The following is a 16,808-nucleotide window of genomic DNA, read 5'->3' as shown; positions in this document are numbered from 1 at the left end:
GAAATTTATACACCGTCTAATAGGAAAACGATCATAACTTGGGGCATTGTGTTTATCTATAAATGTGCATAAGAAATCGAGAAATTATTAGAATAAACGAAGTCATCACTCTCCGGAAGCCCTACGTTGTAACCTGTAATGGGGAACGTGGCTGTGCTTCCCTTCACCATCGGCCACGCCCACGCAACAACGTGTCTTGCCATTGGTTTGGTAAATAAATGGCCATAACTTGCGAAGCACTTGTCCGATTAATGTCAAACCTTGAAAAGGCACATCCTCAGGTCCCCAGCAATATATCTGGCAAGGTTCAATTAGATCGGACCAGCGGTTGTCGAGAAACAGCGGTCACACACACACACACACACACACACACACACACACACACACACACTCACACACAGACACACACACACACGCGCACACACACACACACACACACACACACACACACACACACACACACACACACACACACACACTGCTGGAATTATAGATAGATACTCTACCGTCCACCCAACAGTGATGACTCCTTTGACGCCTCACTATCCGAAAACATGGACCAACTTCTATTTTCTCATCCAAACTCTTTCTTCCTCATATGTGGCGACTTCAATTGTCATTATACCAGGTGGCTCGGTGTGGGTACCTCCCTCACCTGCCATGGCACTTCAACAAAAGACTTCAACGACTAGTTGGGACTGAATCAATCAGTCAACTTCCCAACCCAGATCTCAACAAACGGTACTCCATCTCTTCTGGGTCTGATTTGTTTGGTACTCCCTGAAATATTTCCCTGAAAATATCTGCTGTTCTTCCTTCGCTCCAATTGGTTCATCTGACCACCTGCTTGTCAAAATACAGACATCTCTCTGGCTGTTATTGGAGAAGCACCTCAGCACCGCCGAGTCTGGCATTTCACTCAGGATGACAGGCAGGGACTTCAAGCAGTCATCAAACTTCTAGAATGGTCTCCCATCTCTACTTCCTCAAACATGAACTCATCCTGGAAATTCTTTCAAATAAACTTACTCTCTCATGCACAGATTTATCCCCTCTCATCTTCAGTTGTCCTACCCTTCCACCCACCCATGGCACACTGAAGCTTGTGGTGAGGAAGTTTTCCTCAAACAACTTGCCATTGCCTCATGGAAAGCAAACCCAACTGAAGGCAATTTCAGTTCCTTCCACAAAGCTCGGAACAAGTGTGTGTCTACCCTCAGGAGAGCCAGAAAACAACATCTTTCTAAGCTCAAGTCTAAACTCTCAAACCTGTCTCCCTCTTTCTAATCCTGGTGGCATAAAAGTCTGTTTCTGGTGTATGTTCTTCCTCCAACCCCACCCCAAATGGCCGTACAGCCGTCAACTCACGTGAAAAGGCTGAATGACTAAACTCCGTGTTTGCTTCTAAATCTTGTGTCACAAACCCATCGCTTTCCATACCCACCTTACCCAGTCGCACCCAGCTGTTCCGGGACTCTGTGTCCTTTTCTCCTGACAAGGTGAAGAGCTTGCTATGAAACCTTGACTCAGATTTTGCAACCGGCCCAGACGGCATCAGCCCACATGTCCTAAAAACCTGCTCTTGCTCACCCTCTCTCTGTTCTATTCACCCTCTCATTTGCTCAAGGTCAGCTGCCGTCTGCTTAGAAATCAGCAAACATTACTGCGCTGTATAAACCAGAGTTGGTGTCAAAGCCACCCGATGCTCGCCTGTTTATACATTAATCGTTTTTAAAAGACGAGTCTAATAATTAATATTTTTTATAATTCTCTAACAATTTTTTTTGGGGGGAGGGGGGTTGGAAATCACTGAAAACATGTAGAAATGCAAAAAAATATATATATTTTTTTCTCTAACTTTTTTTGGGGGGGACCAATTCCAAAATCTCATGGCATGATCCTTGGACCATACCTAACCCCCCCACTAAGTTTCGTCGAATTCCTAATCACTTAAAATATGTATAAATGCAAAAAAAATTCGACATTTTGTTGAAAAATAAGTTGCAAAAATGTTTTTTTCTCTAACAATTTTTTTTTGGGGGGCGGTGGAAATCACTTAAAACATGTAAAAATGCAAAAAAATTTTTTTCGAACAATTTTTTGGGGGGTTGGAAATCATTTAAAACATGCATAAATGCAAAAAAAAATTTTCTCGAACAATTTTTTTTTGAGGGGGGGGGGTAGCAAATCACTTAAAACATGTAGAAATGCAAAAAAAAGAAATCGAAATTGTCGAAAAAAAAGTTGCAAAAATGTTTTTCTCTAAATTTTTTTTGGGGGGAGGGGGGGTTGGAAATCACTTAAAACATGTAGAAATGCAAAAAAAAAAATTTCCAACAAGTTTTTTTTTTGGGGGGGGGGACCAAGTCCAAAATATAACGGCATGATCCTTGGACCATACTTAACCCCCCCCCCTCCACCAAGTATCGTCGAAATCCGTCGAGGAGTTTTTCCGTAATACAAAAAATGTAACATTTTCACGCTCACGCTGACGCTCTCGCTCACGCTCACGCCGAGGGTATCGCTATAGCTCTCTGTTCTACGAACAGGCGAGCTAAAAAGGTGCAAAAACAGATCCCTGCAAAGACAGACCAATCAGCCTTCTCCCAATCATCAGCAAGGTTATGGAATCCATCATCGCTTCTGACATTAAATCCTTCCTCTTCTCCAATAGCTTGATTTCCGATCATCTATTTGGATTCTGACCAGGTCCCTCTACCCTGGATATGCTGCTTCTGCTCTCCCAACAATGGATGGAGGGACTCAATGCCAGACATGAAATCAGAGCCATATCCCAAGACATATCACGTGCTTTTGATACGGTCTGGCACCCTGCCCTTCTCACCAAACTCTCTTCCCATGGTATCCAAGGCCATCTCCACTCATGGCTCACAGACTTCCTCTCCTGTCACAGCCAACATGTAGACCGAAATGGATTTCTCTCATCCCCTCTTCCTGTCCAGGCTGGAGTTTCTCAAGACAGTGTTCTGGGTCCTGTTCTTTTTCTGGTTTTCATCAATGATCTCTATGATTCTCTGGAAAATCCTCTGCCATACCATCTGTCATCCCTCATATTGGCAAGGAGCAGCCTCTTCACTCTTTGCAGCTCTGGATAAAATCACAAGGTGGTCCAACACGTGGAACATGTCCTTCACTCCGAAAAAAAACTCACACGCACAGGATATCTCTTCAAAAGGACTGTCTGGAAACCCGTCTCCCCCCTCCCCCCCCAATTTACTTCCTCAACAGTCCTCTTCAAGAAGTCCTTTCATTCAAGCTTCTGGGTCTCACTAGCTATATTTCCTAGGAAAGCCACGATTCCAAGCTGGCCTCCAAATCTTGTCACAGACTGGGCATCCTCCGTCGTGCAAAGTCCTTCCTTGGCACACCTGAACTCCTGACCATGTACAAAGTTTTTGTCTGCAGCCATATGGAGTACTGTTCTCCCCTCTGGACTGGTGGTCCTGCCTCCCAACTTTCTCGGCTTCACGCTGTAGAAACCAAGGAATTTAGTGTGATTGGTATCTCCCACGAAGAGGCTGAGTCTTTGAGTCTCTCACTCTCTCATCACAGGCAGGTCAGTGGTCTTTCTGTCTTCTGCCGTCTCCCCTCCGGCCTCCCCCCCCATATTTTCGCAAGGCGCTCAAGGTCCGCCGGCAACCCCCTTCTGGTAAAATTACCAAAATCAAGAATCACTGCTCACCTTCACTCTTACATTCCTCTTTTTCCCCACCTTTGGAACAAACTCCCACACTCTCTTCAATCTCATACTTCTCTCCAGGTCTTCAAACCAGCTGTTCACTACCATCTCTTATCATCCCCCATCCAAAACCATGATGTTTTATTCCCCCGCTATTCCATCCCAAACCCACCTCCTTCAAATTCTCTGCTTTCCTTCATGAAAGGCCCAGTCATGCAAGGACCTGAAAGTCCCTGTAATGTCCATCTTGCTTACCCTGTGTACCCTGCCTCATCCCTCTCCCTTCCACAGATCTCCTCATGTCTGTGTTCCACACTGCTTTTTCCTTCCCTCTCCTGCCCCTCTTGTCTCCTGCTCCCCTTGTATATTATTCTGTGTGTTAGCTCTCATACAAGCCTCGACAGTGTCTACAAAACAAACAACAAAAAACAAGAAGAGCATTCGGTAGAGCGCATACCTCCGCCCTGTAATGCCTGATCCATGAGAACATATCTAGCACAACACATTTTTGAGATACCATGCTATATATCATTTTTGAGCCCAATCTCTCAATGATGAAGATTCACTTTAAAAATTCTCGGAGTCAGATCTGGATTTGGATCTTCACCAAAGTCAAATGAATTCGTCGTCATCACACACCCAACCTGTCCACAAAATTTCATCCAGATTCATCCCCAACTCTTTGAGATATCTTGTGCATAGACAAACAGACAGAAAGGAGTGAAAACATAACCTCCTTCACCTTCGGTGGTGGAGGTAAAAAAAACAGCAGAGCAATGTTGACACGTCATGTGCGTGAGAAGGTGATGTGCCTCGAAGCAGGACTTATTTTACAAAAATGAGGAAAACTCAAGAAATAATTGGAATGGCTTTGTCGAGTCACACTTGGAAATAACAAATGCATGCAAATGAGGTAAACTCGCATTGGGCGCCACGATCCCAAACAAACCAGGCTTGCCTGTGGCCTGCCCGCTCGAGGCAAAGGACCGTCAGACAATCCATTGTCCGAGTCCACACCACCGTCGGAGTTCCTTCGGCTCCAGGGCATACATGCAGACAGAGCGTTGCTTCTGGGACCATTTCTCTCTCGAGCCCAATCGGACACGTTCCTTGTGCTATCCTGAGATTCCCTGCAAAGAGAAATCCCAATGAACGTTTCCGTAACACCATCTCACCACCATCACACCTTGCCATTGTTCAGGAGCCCACAATGCAAGGCTCACGTCACATGTGCAACGATGACCATAAACCGATACCTCACCAAACAACCTGCACTCGATCCAAGGGTAGATTCCAGTGCACAAATAGAAACATCCTTTACATTGGTCCATCACACAGAAGCCAAAATTTTGTCAAACAAACACCTTTCATGCAGAAGGAATGAGTGAAAACATGTCGAGACAAACACCTTTGTGAAGACAATGTATGATACCATGAGGTATGTGTTGTGATGGGATTGTAAAACACAAGCACTCACTTGTTTGACGAGGAGACGTGCACATTGCTCTTCTTTCCTTTTCCCAGAGATTGCCTCAGAGGAGATCTATGGTTAAACAATGTGCACATTTGCACGTCATTGGTGATCGTTGAGGTGACAAAGGAAAGACAACATGCACGGGGAAAGCGAAGAGCGACATGAGCTTTTTACAACTCACAGAGTTGCCCTCACATCTGAGTGTCGAACCTGGGTTCGAATCTCGGCACACCTATACACTTCCTTGCTGGTGTTTCACAGGCAGGGCGAGGCATTGGTGTGTGTGTGTGTGTGTGTGTGTGTGTGTGTGTGTGTGTGTGTGTGTGTGTGTGTGTGTGTGTGTGTGTGTGTGCACATGTGTCAGCTCTTGAATGGATGTTAAACTGGGTACCCTGTCTGCCAGCTTAGTTGGAAGACATTAAAGATCCTGCAGTGTTCTAGGTGAATGAACAGCAGGTGAGTTATCACCAGCATTATGAACAAATTACTAATTCCTGCTCTAACTTATAGGGGCAACGCATGAGTAGCACAGCCGTGGCCTCAGCAAGGATGCAACTCAGCAGTCACATGATGAATACAAAATGAGTAATCATTATAATGAGTTGTCAAAATCGTGATCCAATGATGATTGTGGTGTAGAGTGGGTAAAAGGTGGTTTGTATTGGTTCACGAGTCAGTAAGTGACTACTATATTCGTTATGTGTGTGTCTGTCTGTCTGTCTGTCCCGAGCATAGCTCCGTGGGTTTTGATCTGATCCTGATAAAATTTGGGTGGGAGGTTTATATCATGATCTAGTTGTGTTTTCCTGAGAATGGGCGTGCTGCGCCCATTATGGGCGTGCTGCGCCCATTATGGGCGGAGCCACGCCCAAAAAACGTGTTTTTAGGGGGTAGCTGATTTCAAGTTACATCTTCTCCAAGGGGGTTTGTCGAATCTGGCAGGGGTTTCGTTATTTGGTTAGCCCAATGGCACCTGCATAGCCCCACGGAGCTCGATTTTTCATTTTTGTCCCAAGGTCAAGGTCACAAGGTCACGAACTTAGAAAATGTCAAAAAAATCAATAAATTGGGCATCGAGCTCCCAGGGTTTTCAACTGTTTCGAATGAAAGTTGGTATGCTAGTAGTGCTCTTTGAGTACGACAACTTTCATCATTTACGTTTTTCCCGATTCTCGCCAGTTTGCCCATAGCGGCCCCTCGAAGATCAAAAAATAAAAAAGGCGAACCGTGTACATTGCTCGTGAACCATCGCCGTCTCCAGACTTGTTCTAATCATTTTCATCAAATATGAATTGTCATCACCATTTGATCTTGGATGGTCATGTGAATTTTACTTGTGGAACCTATTTGTCATGACTCGTAATACAAATAAACATCAACTAAATAGCCACCTGAAAAACTTCAGCGTTCCTTTTCCAAAGGACAAACGTTCTCGAGCAGCAGGTAGAGCCGATCTCTCAGCAGGTAGATCCGATCTCTCAGCAGGTAGAGCCGATCTCTCAGCAGGTAGAGCCGATCTCTCAGCAGGTAGAGCCGATCTCTCAGCAGGTAGAGCCGATCTCTCAGCAGGAAGAGCAGATCTCTCAGCAGGTAGAGCCGATCTCTCAGCAGGTAGAGCCGATCTCTCAGCAGGAAGAGCCGATCTCTCAGCAGGTAGAGCCGATCTCTCAGCAGGAAGAGCCGATCTCTCAGCAGGAAGAGCCGATCTCTCATCAGGTAGAGCCGATCTCTCAGCAGGAAGAGCCGATCTCTCAGCAGGAAGAGCCGATCTCTCAGCAGGAAGAGCCGATCTCTCAGCAGGAAGAGCCGATCTCTCAGCAGGTAGAGCAGATCTCTCAGCAGGTAGAGCCGATCTCTCAGCAGGTAGAGCCGATATCTCAGCAGGTAGAGCACATCTCTCAGCAGGTAGAGCACATCTCTCAGCAGGTAGAGCACATCTCTCAGCAGAGAGGGCAGATCTCGGAGAAGGTTGCACACTCTCAACAGATGGCTCTTCTACAAGAAAGGTGAGATTTATGGAAGATAATCATTATGACATAGCTGTGTGTCAATGCACACATTTAAAGACTGTTGGGAACCTGAAACACAGTTTCTTTCCACTACACCCCACACAATCAAACCTTCCACCACACCCCACACACGCAAACCTTCCACTACACCCCACACACACAAATCTTCCACTACAACCCACACACACAAACCTTCCACAACACCCCACACACGCAAACCTTCCACTACACCCCACACACACAAATCTTCCACTACAACCCACACACACAAACCTTCCACTACACCCCACACACACAAATCTTCCACTACAACCCACACACACAAATCTTCCACTACACCCCACACACACAAATCTTCCACTACACACCACAAACTCAAACCTGCCTCCACACCCGACAAACTCAAACCTTCCGCCGCACCCCACAAACTCAAACCTTCCACCACACCCCACAAATTTAAACCTTCCACCACACCCCACACATTTTAACCTTCCACTACACCCCATAAATTCAAACCTTCCACGACACCCCACACACACAAACCTTCCACCACACCCCACACACTCAAACCTTCCACCACACCCCACACATTTTAACCTTCCACTACACCCCATAAATTCAAACCTTCCACTACACCCCACACACTCAAACCTTCCACCACACCCCACACATTTTAACCTTCCACTACACCCCATAAATTCAAACCTTCCACGACACCCCACACACACAAACCTTCCACCACACCCCACACACTCAAACCTTCCACCACACCCCACACATTTTAACCTTCCACTACACCCCATAAATTCAAACCTTCCACCACACCCCACACACTCAAACCTTCCACCACACCCCACACATTTTAACCTTCCACTACACCCCATAAATTCAAACCTTCCACTACACCCCACACACACAAACCTTCCACCATACCCCACACACTCAAACCTTCCACGACACCCCACACACACAAACCTTCCACCACACCCCACACACTCAAACCTTCCACCACACCCCACACATTTTAACCTTCCACTACACCCCATAAATTCAAACCTTCCACGACACCCCACACACACAAACCTTCCACCACACCCCACACACTCAAACCTTCCACCACACCCCACACATTTTAACCTTCCACTACACCCCATAAATTCAAACCTTCCACTACACCCCACACACACAAACCTTCCACCATACCCCACACACTCAAACCTTCCACCACACCCCACACATTTTAACCTTCCACTACACCCCACACACAAAAACCTTCCACTACACCCCACACACTCAAACCTTCCACCACACCCCACACACAAAAACCTTCCACTACATCCCACACACACAAACCTTCCACAACATCCCACACACACAAACCTTCCACTACACCCCACACACACAAATCTTCCACTACACCCCACACACACTCAAACCTTCCACCACACACCACAAACTCAAAACCTTCCACCACACCCCACAAATTTAAACCTTCCACCACACCCCACACATTTTAACCTTCCACTACACCCCATAAATTCAAACCTTCCACGACACCCCACACACACAAACCTTCCACCACACCCCACACACTCAAACCTTCCACCACACCCCACACATTTTAACCTTCCACTACACCCCATAAATTCAAACCTTCCACTACACCCCACACACTCAAACCTTCCACCACACCCCACACATTTTAACCTTCCACTACACCCCATAAATTCAAACCTTCCACTACACCCCACACACACAAACCTTCCACCACACCCCACACACACAAACCTTCCACCACACCCCACACACTCAAACCTTCCACCACACCCCACACATTTTAACCTTCCACCACACCCCACAAACTCAAACCTTCCACCACACCCCACAAATTTAAACCTTCCACCACACCCCACAAACTCAAACCTTCCACCACACCCCACCAACTCAAACCTTCCACTACACCCCACACACACAAACCTTCCACTACAACCCACACACACAAACCTTCCGCTACACACCACAAACTCAAACCTTCCACCACACCCCACAAACTCAAACCTTCCACCACCCCCACAAATTTAAACCTTCCACCACCCCCACAAATTCAAACCTTCCACCACACCCCACACATTTTAACCTTCCACTACACCCCATAAATTCAAACCTTCCACTACACCCCACACACACAAACCTTCCACCACACCCCACACACTCAAACCTTCCACCACACCCCACATTTTAACCTTCCACCACACCCCACACACTCAAACCTTCCACCACACCCCACAAACTCAAACCTTCCACCACCCCCACAAATTTAAACCTTCCACCACCCCCACAAATTCAAACCTTCCACCACACCCCACACATTTTAACCTTCCACTACACCCCATAAATTCAAACCTTTCACTACACCCCACACACAAAAACCTTCCACTACACCCCACACACAAAAACCTTCCACTACACCCCACACACGCAAACCTTCCACTACACCCCACACACACAAACCTTCCACGACATCCCACACACACAAACCTTCCACAACACCCCACACACGCAAACCTTCCACTACACCCCACACACACAAATCTTCCACTACACACCACAAACTCAAACCTTCCACCACACCCCACAAACTCAAACCTTCCACCACACCCCACAAATTTAAACCTTCCACCACACCCCACACATTTTAACCTTCCACTACACCCCATAAATTCAAACCTTCCACGACACCCCACACACACAAACCTTCCACCACACCCCACACACTCAAACCTTCCACCACACCCCACACATTTTAACCTTCCACTACACCCCATAAATTCAAACCTTCCACTACACCCCACACACTCAAACCTTCCACCACACCCCACACATTTTAACCTTCCACTACACCCCATAAATTCAAACCTTCCACTACACCCCACACACACAAACCTTCCACCACACCCCACACACTCAAACCTTCCACCACACCCCACACATTTTAACCTTCCACCACACCCCACACACTCAAACCTTCCACCACACCCCACAAACTCAAACCTTCCACCACACCCCACAAATTTAAACCTTACACTACAACCCACAAACTCAAACCCTCCACCACACCCCACCAACTCAAACCTTCCACTACACCCCACACACACAAACCTTCCACTACAACCCACACACACAAACCTTCCACTACAACCCACACACTCAAACCTTCCACCACACCCCACAAACTCAAACCTTCCACCAAACCCCACAAACTCAAACCTTACACTACAACCCACACACACAAACCTTCCGCTACACACCACAAACTCAAACCTTCCACCACACCCCACAAATTTAAACCTTCCACCAACCCCACAAATTCAAACCTTCCACCACACCCCACACATTTTAACCTTCCACTACACCCCATAAATTCAAACCTTCCACTACACCCCACACACACAAACCTTCCACCACACCCCACACACTCAAACCTTCCACCACACCCCACACATTTTAACCTTCCACCACACCCCACACACTCAAACCTTCCACCACACCAAACAAACTCAAACCTTCCACCACACCCAAACAAACTCAAACCTTACACTACAACCCACACACACAAACCTTCCGCTACACACCACAAACTCAAACCTTCCACCACACCCCACAAACTCAAACCTTCCACCACACCCCACAAATTTAAACCTTCCACGACACCCCACACATTTTAACCTTCCACTACACCCCATAAATTCAAACCTTCCACGACACCCCACACACACAAACCTTCCACCACACCCCACACACTCAAACCTTCCACCACACCCCACACATTTTAACCTTCCACTACACCCCATAAATTCAAACCTTCCACTACACCCCACAAACTCAAACCTTCCACCACACCCCACAAACTCAAACCTTCCACCACACCCCACAAACTCAAACCTTCCACCTCACCCCACAAACTCAAACCTTCCGCCTCACCCCACAAACTCAAACCTTCCACCTCACCCCACAAACTCGAACCTTCCACCTCACCCCACAAACTCAAACCTTCCACCACACCCCACAAACTCAAACCTTCCATCTCACCCCACAAACTCAAACCTTCCACCTCACCCCACAAACTCGAACCTTCCATCTCACCCCACAAACTCAAACCTTCCGCCTCACCCCACAAACTCAAACCTTCCATCTCACCCCACAAACTCAAACCTTCCACCTCACCCCACAAACTCAAACCTTCCATCTCACCCCACAAACTCAAACTTTCCACCACACCCCACACTCTCAAACCTTCCACCACACCCCACAAACACGAACCTTCCGCCTCACCCCACAAACTCAAACCTTCCACCTCACCCCACAAACTCAAACCTTCCACCACACCCCACAAACTCAAACCTTCCACCACACCCCACAAACTCAAACCTTCCATCTCACCCCACAAACTCAAACTTTCCACCACACCCCACAAACTCAAACCTTCCACCTCACCCCACAAACTCAAACCTTCCACCTCACCCCACAAAGTCAAACCTACCACCTCACCCCACAAAGTCAAACTTACGATCACACTCGACAAACTCAAACCTTCCCCCTCACCCCACAAATTCAAACCTTGCGGCACACCGCACAAACTCAAACCTTCCACCACACCCTACAAACTCAAACCTTCCACCACACCCCACAAAGTCAAACCTTCCATCACACCCCACAAACTCAAACCTTCCACCACACCCCACACACTCAAACCTTCCATCACACCCCACAAAGTCAAACCTTCCACCTTACCCCACAAAGTCAAACCTTCCATCACACCCCACAAACTCAAACCTTCCACCACACCCCACAAACTCAAACCTTCCACCACACCCCACAAACTCAAACCTTCCACCACACCCCACACACTCAAACCTTCCACCACACCCCATACACTCAAACCTTCCATCACACCCCACAAAGTCAAACCTTCCACCTTACCCCACAAAGTCAAACCTTCCATCACACCCCACAAAGTCAAACCTTCCACCTTACCCCACAAACTCAAACCTTCCACCTCACCCCACAAACTCAAACCTTCCACCACACCCCACAAACTCAAACCTTCCACCACACCCCACAAACTCAAACCTTCCACCACACCCCACAAACTCAAACCTTCCACCTCACCCCACAAACTCAAACCTTCCACCACACCCCACAAACTCAAACCTTCCATCACACCCCACAAACTCAAACCTTCCACCTCACACCACAAACTCAAACCTTCCATCACACCCCACAAAGTCAAACCTTCCACCTTACCCCACAAAGTCAAACCTTCCATCACACCCCACAAACTCAAACCTTCCACCACACCCCACAAACTCAAACCTTCCACCACACCCCACACACTCAAACCTTCCATCACACCCCACAAAGTCAAACCTTCCACCTTACCCCACAAAGTCAAACCTTCCATCACACCCCACAAACTCAAACTTTCCACCACACCCCACACTCTCAAACCTTCCACCGCACCCCCCCACACACAAGCCTTCGACTGCACCGCACCAACTCAAACCTTCCACCGCACCCCACACACTCAAGCCTTCCTCCACACCCCACACACTCAAACCTTCTGCTGCACCCCACACATTTTCACCTTCCGCCACACCCCACATGCTGAAAGCTCCGCCACACCCCACATGCTGAAACCTTCCACCACACCCCACATACTGAAACCTTCCACCACACCCCACATACTGAAACCTTCCACCACACCCCGCAAACTCAAACCTTCTACCACATCCCACAAACTCGAACCTTCCACCACACCCCACCAACTCAAACCTTTCCCCGCACCCCACACACTCAAACCTTCCACCGCACCCCACCAACTCAATCCTTCTGCCCCACCCCACACACTCAAACCTTCTGCCGCAGTCCAAACACTCAAACCTTCATTCCACATCCACCACACCCCAACAACTCAATCCTTCTGCCCCACCCCACACACTCAAACCTTCTGCCACAGTCCAAAAACTCAAACCTTCACCCCACACCCACCACACCCCAACTTGCCCCTGTGGAAGTAAAAATAATTAATTTCATCTTGTGAAATATGAACATGGAGATTTTGGTAATAGAAAGCTCGATGGATCACATGACTACTGCAAAGCACTGACGTTTCTGTATTAATCACACAGACACAAATACTTTTCATATTGAAATAAGTGTTCTTTGTCCACAAATTATGTGGTCATTTCTTTTATTTTTGCCTTTAAACAATATGGAAAAAAAATATGTTTTAAAGTATCGGACACTTTATCACCATATAAGGAATGGTTTGCCAGGAAACATCATCTGCAACGGCACTGAGACAGATTTGAGATGGACTTCAATTGTCTGCAGGATAATTATGCTTTCAGTTCTCTCACTATGACAAGGTCAGAGTTCATCTTTTTAGCACACTGGCAGCGTCAATGCTGACAGACCGTGGGTGGATGGAATATAATCCCGGTTCACTATCCTATGGTCTTGTTTATTCCCCATAAAATGATGTATCTTTCCATATTAAACCTTTGGATCATTCATTAACCAATGCAATAATGAGTACATTATGCCCTTACTGGCCCAAGTGCAACTGGGCCTGGTAAGAAATCTTGTTAGTCAATGTTTAGTAAAAGGAAATATGTACCCATCCATTATGTTTGTTACTCTAAAATATACTTGATACATCATTACATACAGAAGGTTGTTTTATAAATAAATAGAAATAGTATGTTAGTAAACTATGTAACAGTACAATCTTATATTTTCCACTTGGTTGGCAAATTGGGGAGAATTACTTTGGTGATGCCAGACAGTCTTGTCCTCAGAGGCATTAGTCTCATTAATTATGGCCTCCCATTCAATTACAAAATTGTACAAACATGAACTTTGTTCCCATTGTCCTCTTATCAGCAGGCGTCTCATCAAACTGCAGAGGTCATTCACCTCTAAATTATTCTGTAAAAGCAGTGCACAACAGATGCTCTATCTGCATGCTGAGATAAATGCTTATCATTGTCTAAAGTAAATTAAGGTTTTCTGTGTATACACACCCTGAAGGAACACATGCATTCTTTCACAATACAATCTGCTTAATTATGCACAAGATTGTTTTCTCTTTGCTCAAAAGACCTCGTGTGCAAAAAAAGCTTTCTTGTAGTTTGATTGGCCAAATGCCCCATGATGTTCTCACCCCTCCCCATTTCCAATTGTATAAAAGGCCATGTATTCTGGCTCAGAGGCAGAGATCTGCTTGGCCTCTTGAGACAATCTCTTCTTTCCACATATATTTGTTTTTGTGTGATAAACAATCCGTTAAATGACAAAGGGTTTTCTCTTTTGGTTGGAAATCTCCACCACAGCTTTGGGGCTCATCCGGGATCTGCCAAGTCCAGAGAGAGCAGTGGAGTGAATTCCGGGCAGGCAACAAACACTTGGCGCCTGGGGGATTAAAGCTTTTAGTAGAAGTGTATTTGCTGCAGCCAGGCAATTTGCTCTGCGTCTCTCTGTGGACACTGCGCAGATCCGAACCTAGATTTAAAGATGAGCACAATAAGTACTATTTAATACAGTAAGGATCAATTATTGTTCAAAATAGGGTGGATCCAGGGATTTGTAGTGTTGGGAAAGGACTTTAAGGGGGATTGTTATTTGGCTTGACATCTTGCCAATCGTTGTAAGTCGGCCGGTGAGGTGCTACATGAATTGTGTGAGTCATCCGGTGATTAATATATTATCAATCACTGTAGCTGTGGATCTCGTGACACAAGTTTGTTTATGAAGGGTAGACAAAAGTTACGAAGATTTGAACTGAAATAATATATGACGTTGAGGTATTTACATTATATTGAAGGAGGGTCTATGTTACTAAATTGATCAACATATTGGTCAATATTATATATTAGGAATCATAAGTTAACTGCAAGGAGAAAATAAATATATGAAGGAATGGTATTTATTGACCATAATATAGAAAGAATGGCAAGACCAAACAGCAATTATGAAATCAATTAATGGAATTTGGAATTGTACCACGTTTTGTAATGGTATTGCTCTCACTGATTAGTCATTGGTACTGACCTAACTTTAATGCCTCCACAATTTGTAGAAAGACAAACAAGAGATAAACCAGAATTATGCCTAGAAATGAATGTTAAGTAGGTCAGAGTGAAAGAATTACTGTATATTTTTGAAAATCGTACAATGACACAACAAGCAGCATTAAAATAATACCTATTTTATTTGTTTTTTGGATTAATTGGACAAGTGCGTGAATTTTTATGAAGTGGGACTTCTTGTATGTTTACATACCCATTCCCCATTTCAAAATTTGCAACGAAGTAAGCAGGGTATTTCTCACACTGACTTGACAATCTTTCCTCAGCTAAGGTAGCTGGAAAAAAAAAAAGGCAGCTGCTTTGGAACTGCTCGTGAATGAAACTGTAGATAGTTCAGCAGATATGAATGTTAAAATGATTGCAATGCAAATGGTAACTGTGCAAAATCGAATCGCTTTACTCCGCAGGGGGGAGTCCGTGCCCTTATTGAGTTTGAATGTTGTACTTATATTCCCAAACAAATCAGAACACATTGCAAATTAAAGAAGAAGAAGCTAACCTTCATAATTATTATCCAGATGATGGAATCTTTTTCTTGACTAAAAGGGATCTTTGTAGGATGGTGGACAAAATTGTGGATTTTTTGCTGGATTGTTATTTGTTAGCATGGTACCTTTCAATTGTGCTTCAACAACATTGCCCTCATGAAAGGTACCTTCACTGATTGTACCATTAAAGAGGGAGTAATTTTCCTTCAAAGCATGAGGCAAACTGAAGAAGCCTTTCTAGAATTGTGCAAATTGGAACACTGATAAATACTGCCACCCTTTCCACACTATAAATAGTAAATGAGATGATTGTTTTTGAAAAAACATACAAACGAGATTTCTTTAGATTTTAGTGTGTCATTTAGGTGTAAAAAAAACAGAAACAAAGGAAAATTTGGATATCCTGTAATGTAAGTTAGATGCTCCTATAAGGACCTTTGTCATTCATTGAAATACATGGGCCCACTATGTTTTATTGATCAATTAAATTATACTCAGTGTTTAACCTTGATTTCATCTGTTTCGGAGTGATGAAAGCAGTGCAGTCTACGATTTTTGCCTGATTAAGATTTGAGATACATCCACCGAGAGATTGAACAAAGAGGTGAACCCACATTTGGGTGATTGGGAAGTCATCCCGTGATCACAGCATGACCCCCTTAGATGAAATGAGCAAATGAAAAAGCCACTGAAGCAAAGGTTGGACAAGCCTAAACCAGGTGAGGCAAAGAGCTGAGTCCACCATGAATGGCACCTGCCTGTTGGTATGACATCGACAACATTCACGAACCTCGCTCTTCGAATGCATCTTGGTCTTACCATTAAGGTGAGACACAACGATGGCCCTGAGGGTCCATACGGCGAGTCACCGGCAACACAGTGTGGGCCTAAACCATACCTATGGGCCTGTCTTCTCCTTGGCTCAGGAAGTCACTTGACTGTGTTTCCCATTGAGCACTGCTCTATCTACATCATGGCCCGCTTCCC

The 16,808-nt window shown here is 45.6% G+C and overlaps 1 protein-coding gene across 4 annotated transcripts in view; it reads right to left on the bottom strand.

Annotated features, from left to right (window-relative positions):
- Positions 1-16,808, bottom strand: part of LOC147031219 (uncharacterized) — a 196,862-nt gene that overhangs the window by 19,753 nt on the left and 160,301 nt on the right. For 3 of the 4 annotated variants that reach the window (XM_085876073.1, XM_085876071.1, XM_085876072.1), the window contains exons 13-15: positions 6,566-7,169; positions 5,178-5,243; positions 4,650-4,830 (exon numbers count right to left, since the gene is read on the bottom strand). In XM_085876073.1, the coding sequence (XP_085732199.1) occupies positions 4,650-4,830; positions 5,178-5,243; positions 6,566-7,169 (851 nt within the window). The remainder of the gene's footprint in view (positions 1-4,649; positions 4,831-5,177; positions 5,244-6,565; positions 7,170-16,808) is intronic. The other variant, XM_085876074.1, reaches the window with a different exon arrangement.

Source organism: Eptatretus burgeri, chromosome 3 (assembly GCF_056783735.1).
Source record: "Eptatretus burgeri isolate ZD-2024b chromosome 3, Ebu_testis_v1, whole genome shotgun sequence".
NCBI lineage: Eukaryota > Metazoa > Chordata > Myxini > Myxiniformes > Myxinidae > Eptatretus > Eptatretus burgeri.
This window is presented reverse-complemented; position numbering and strand designations above follow the sequence as displayed.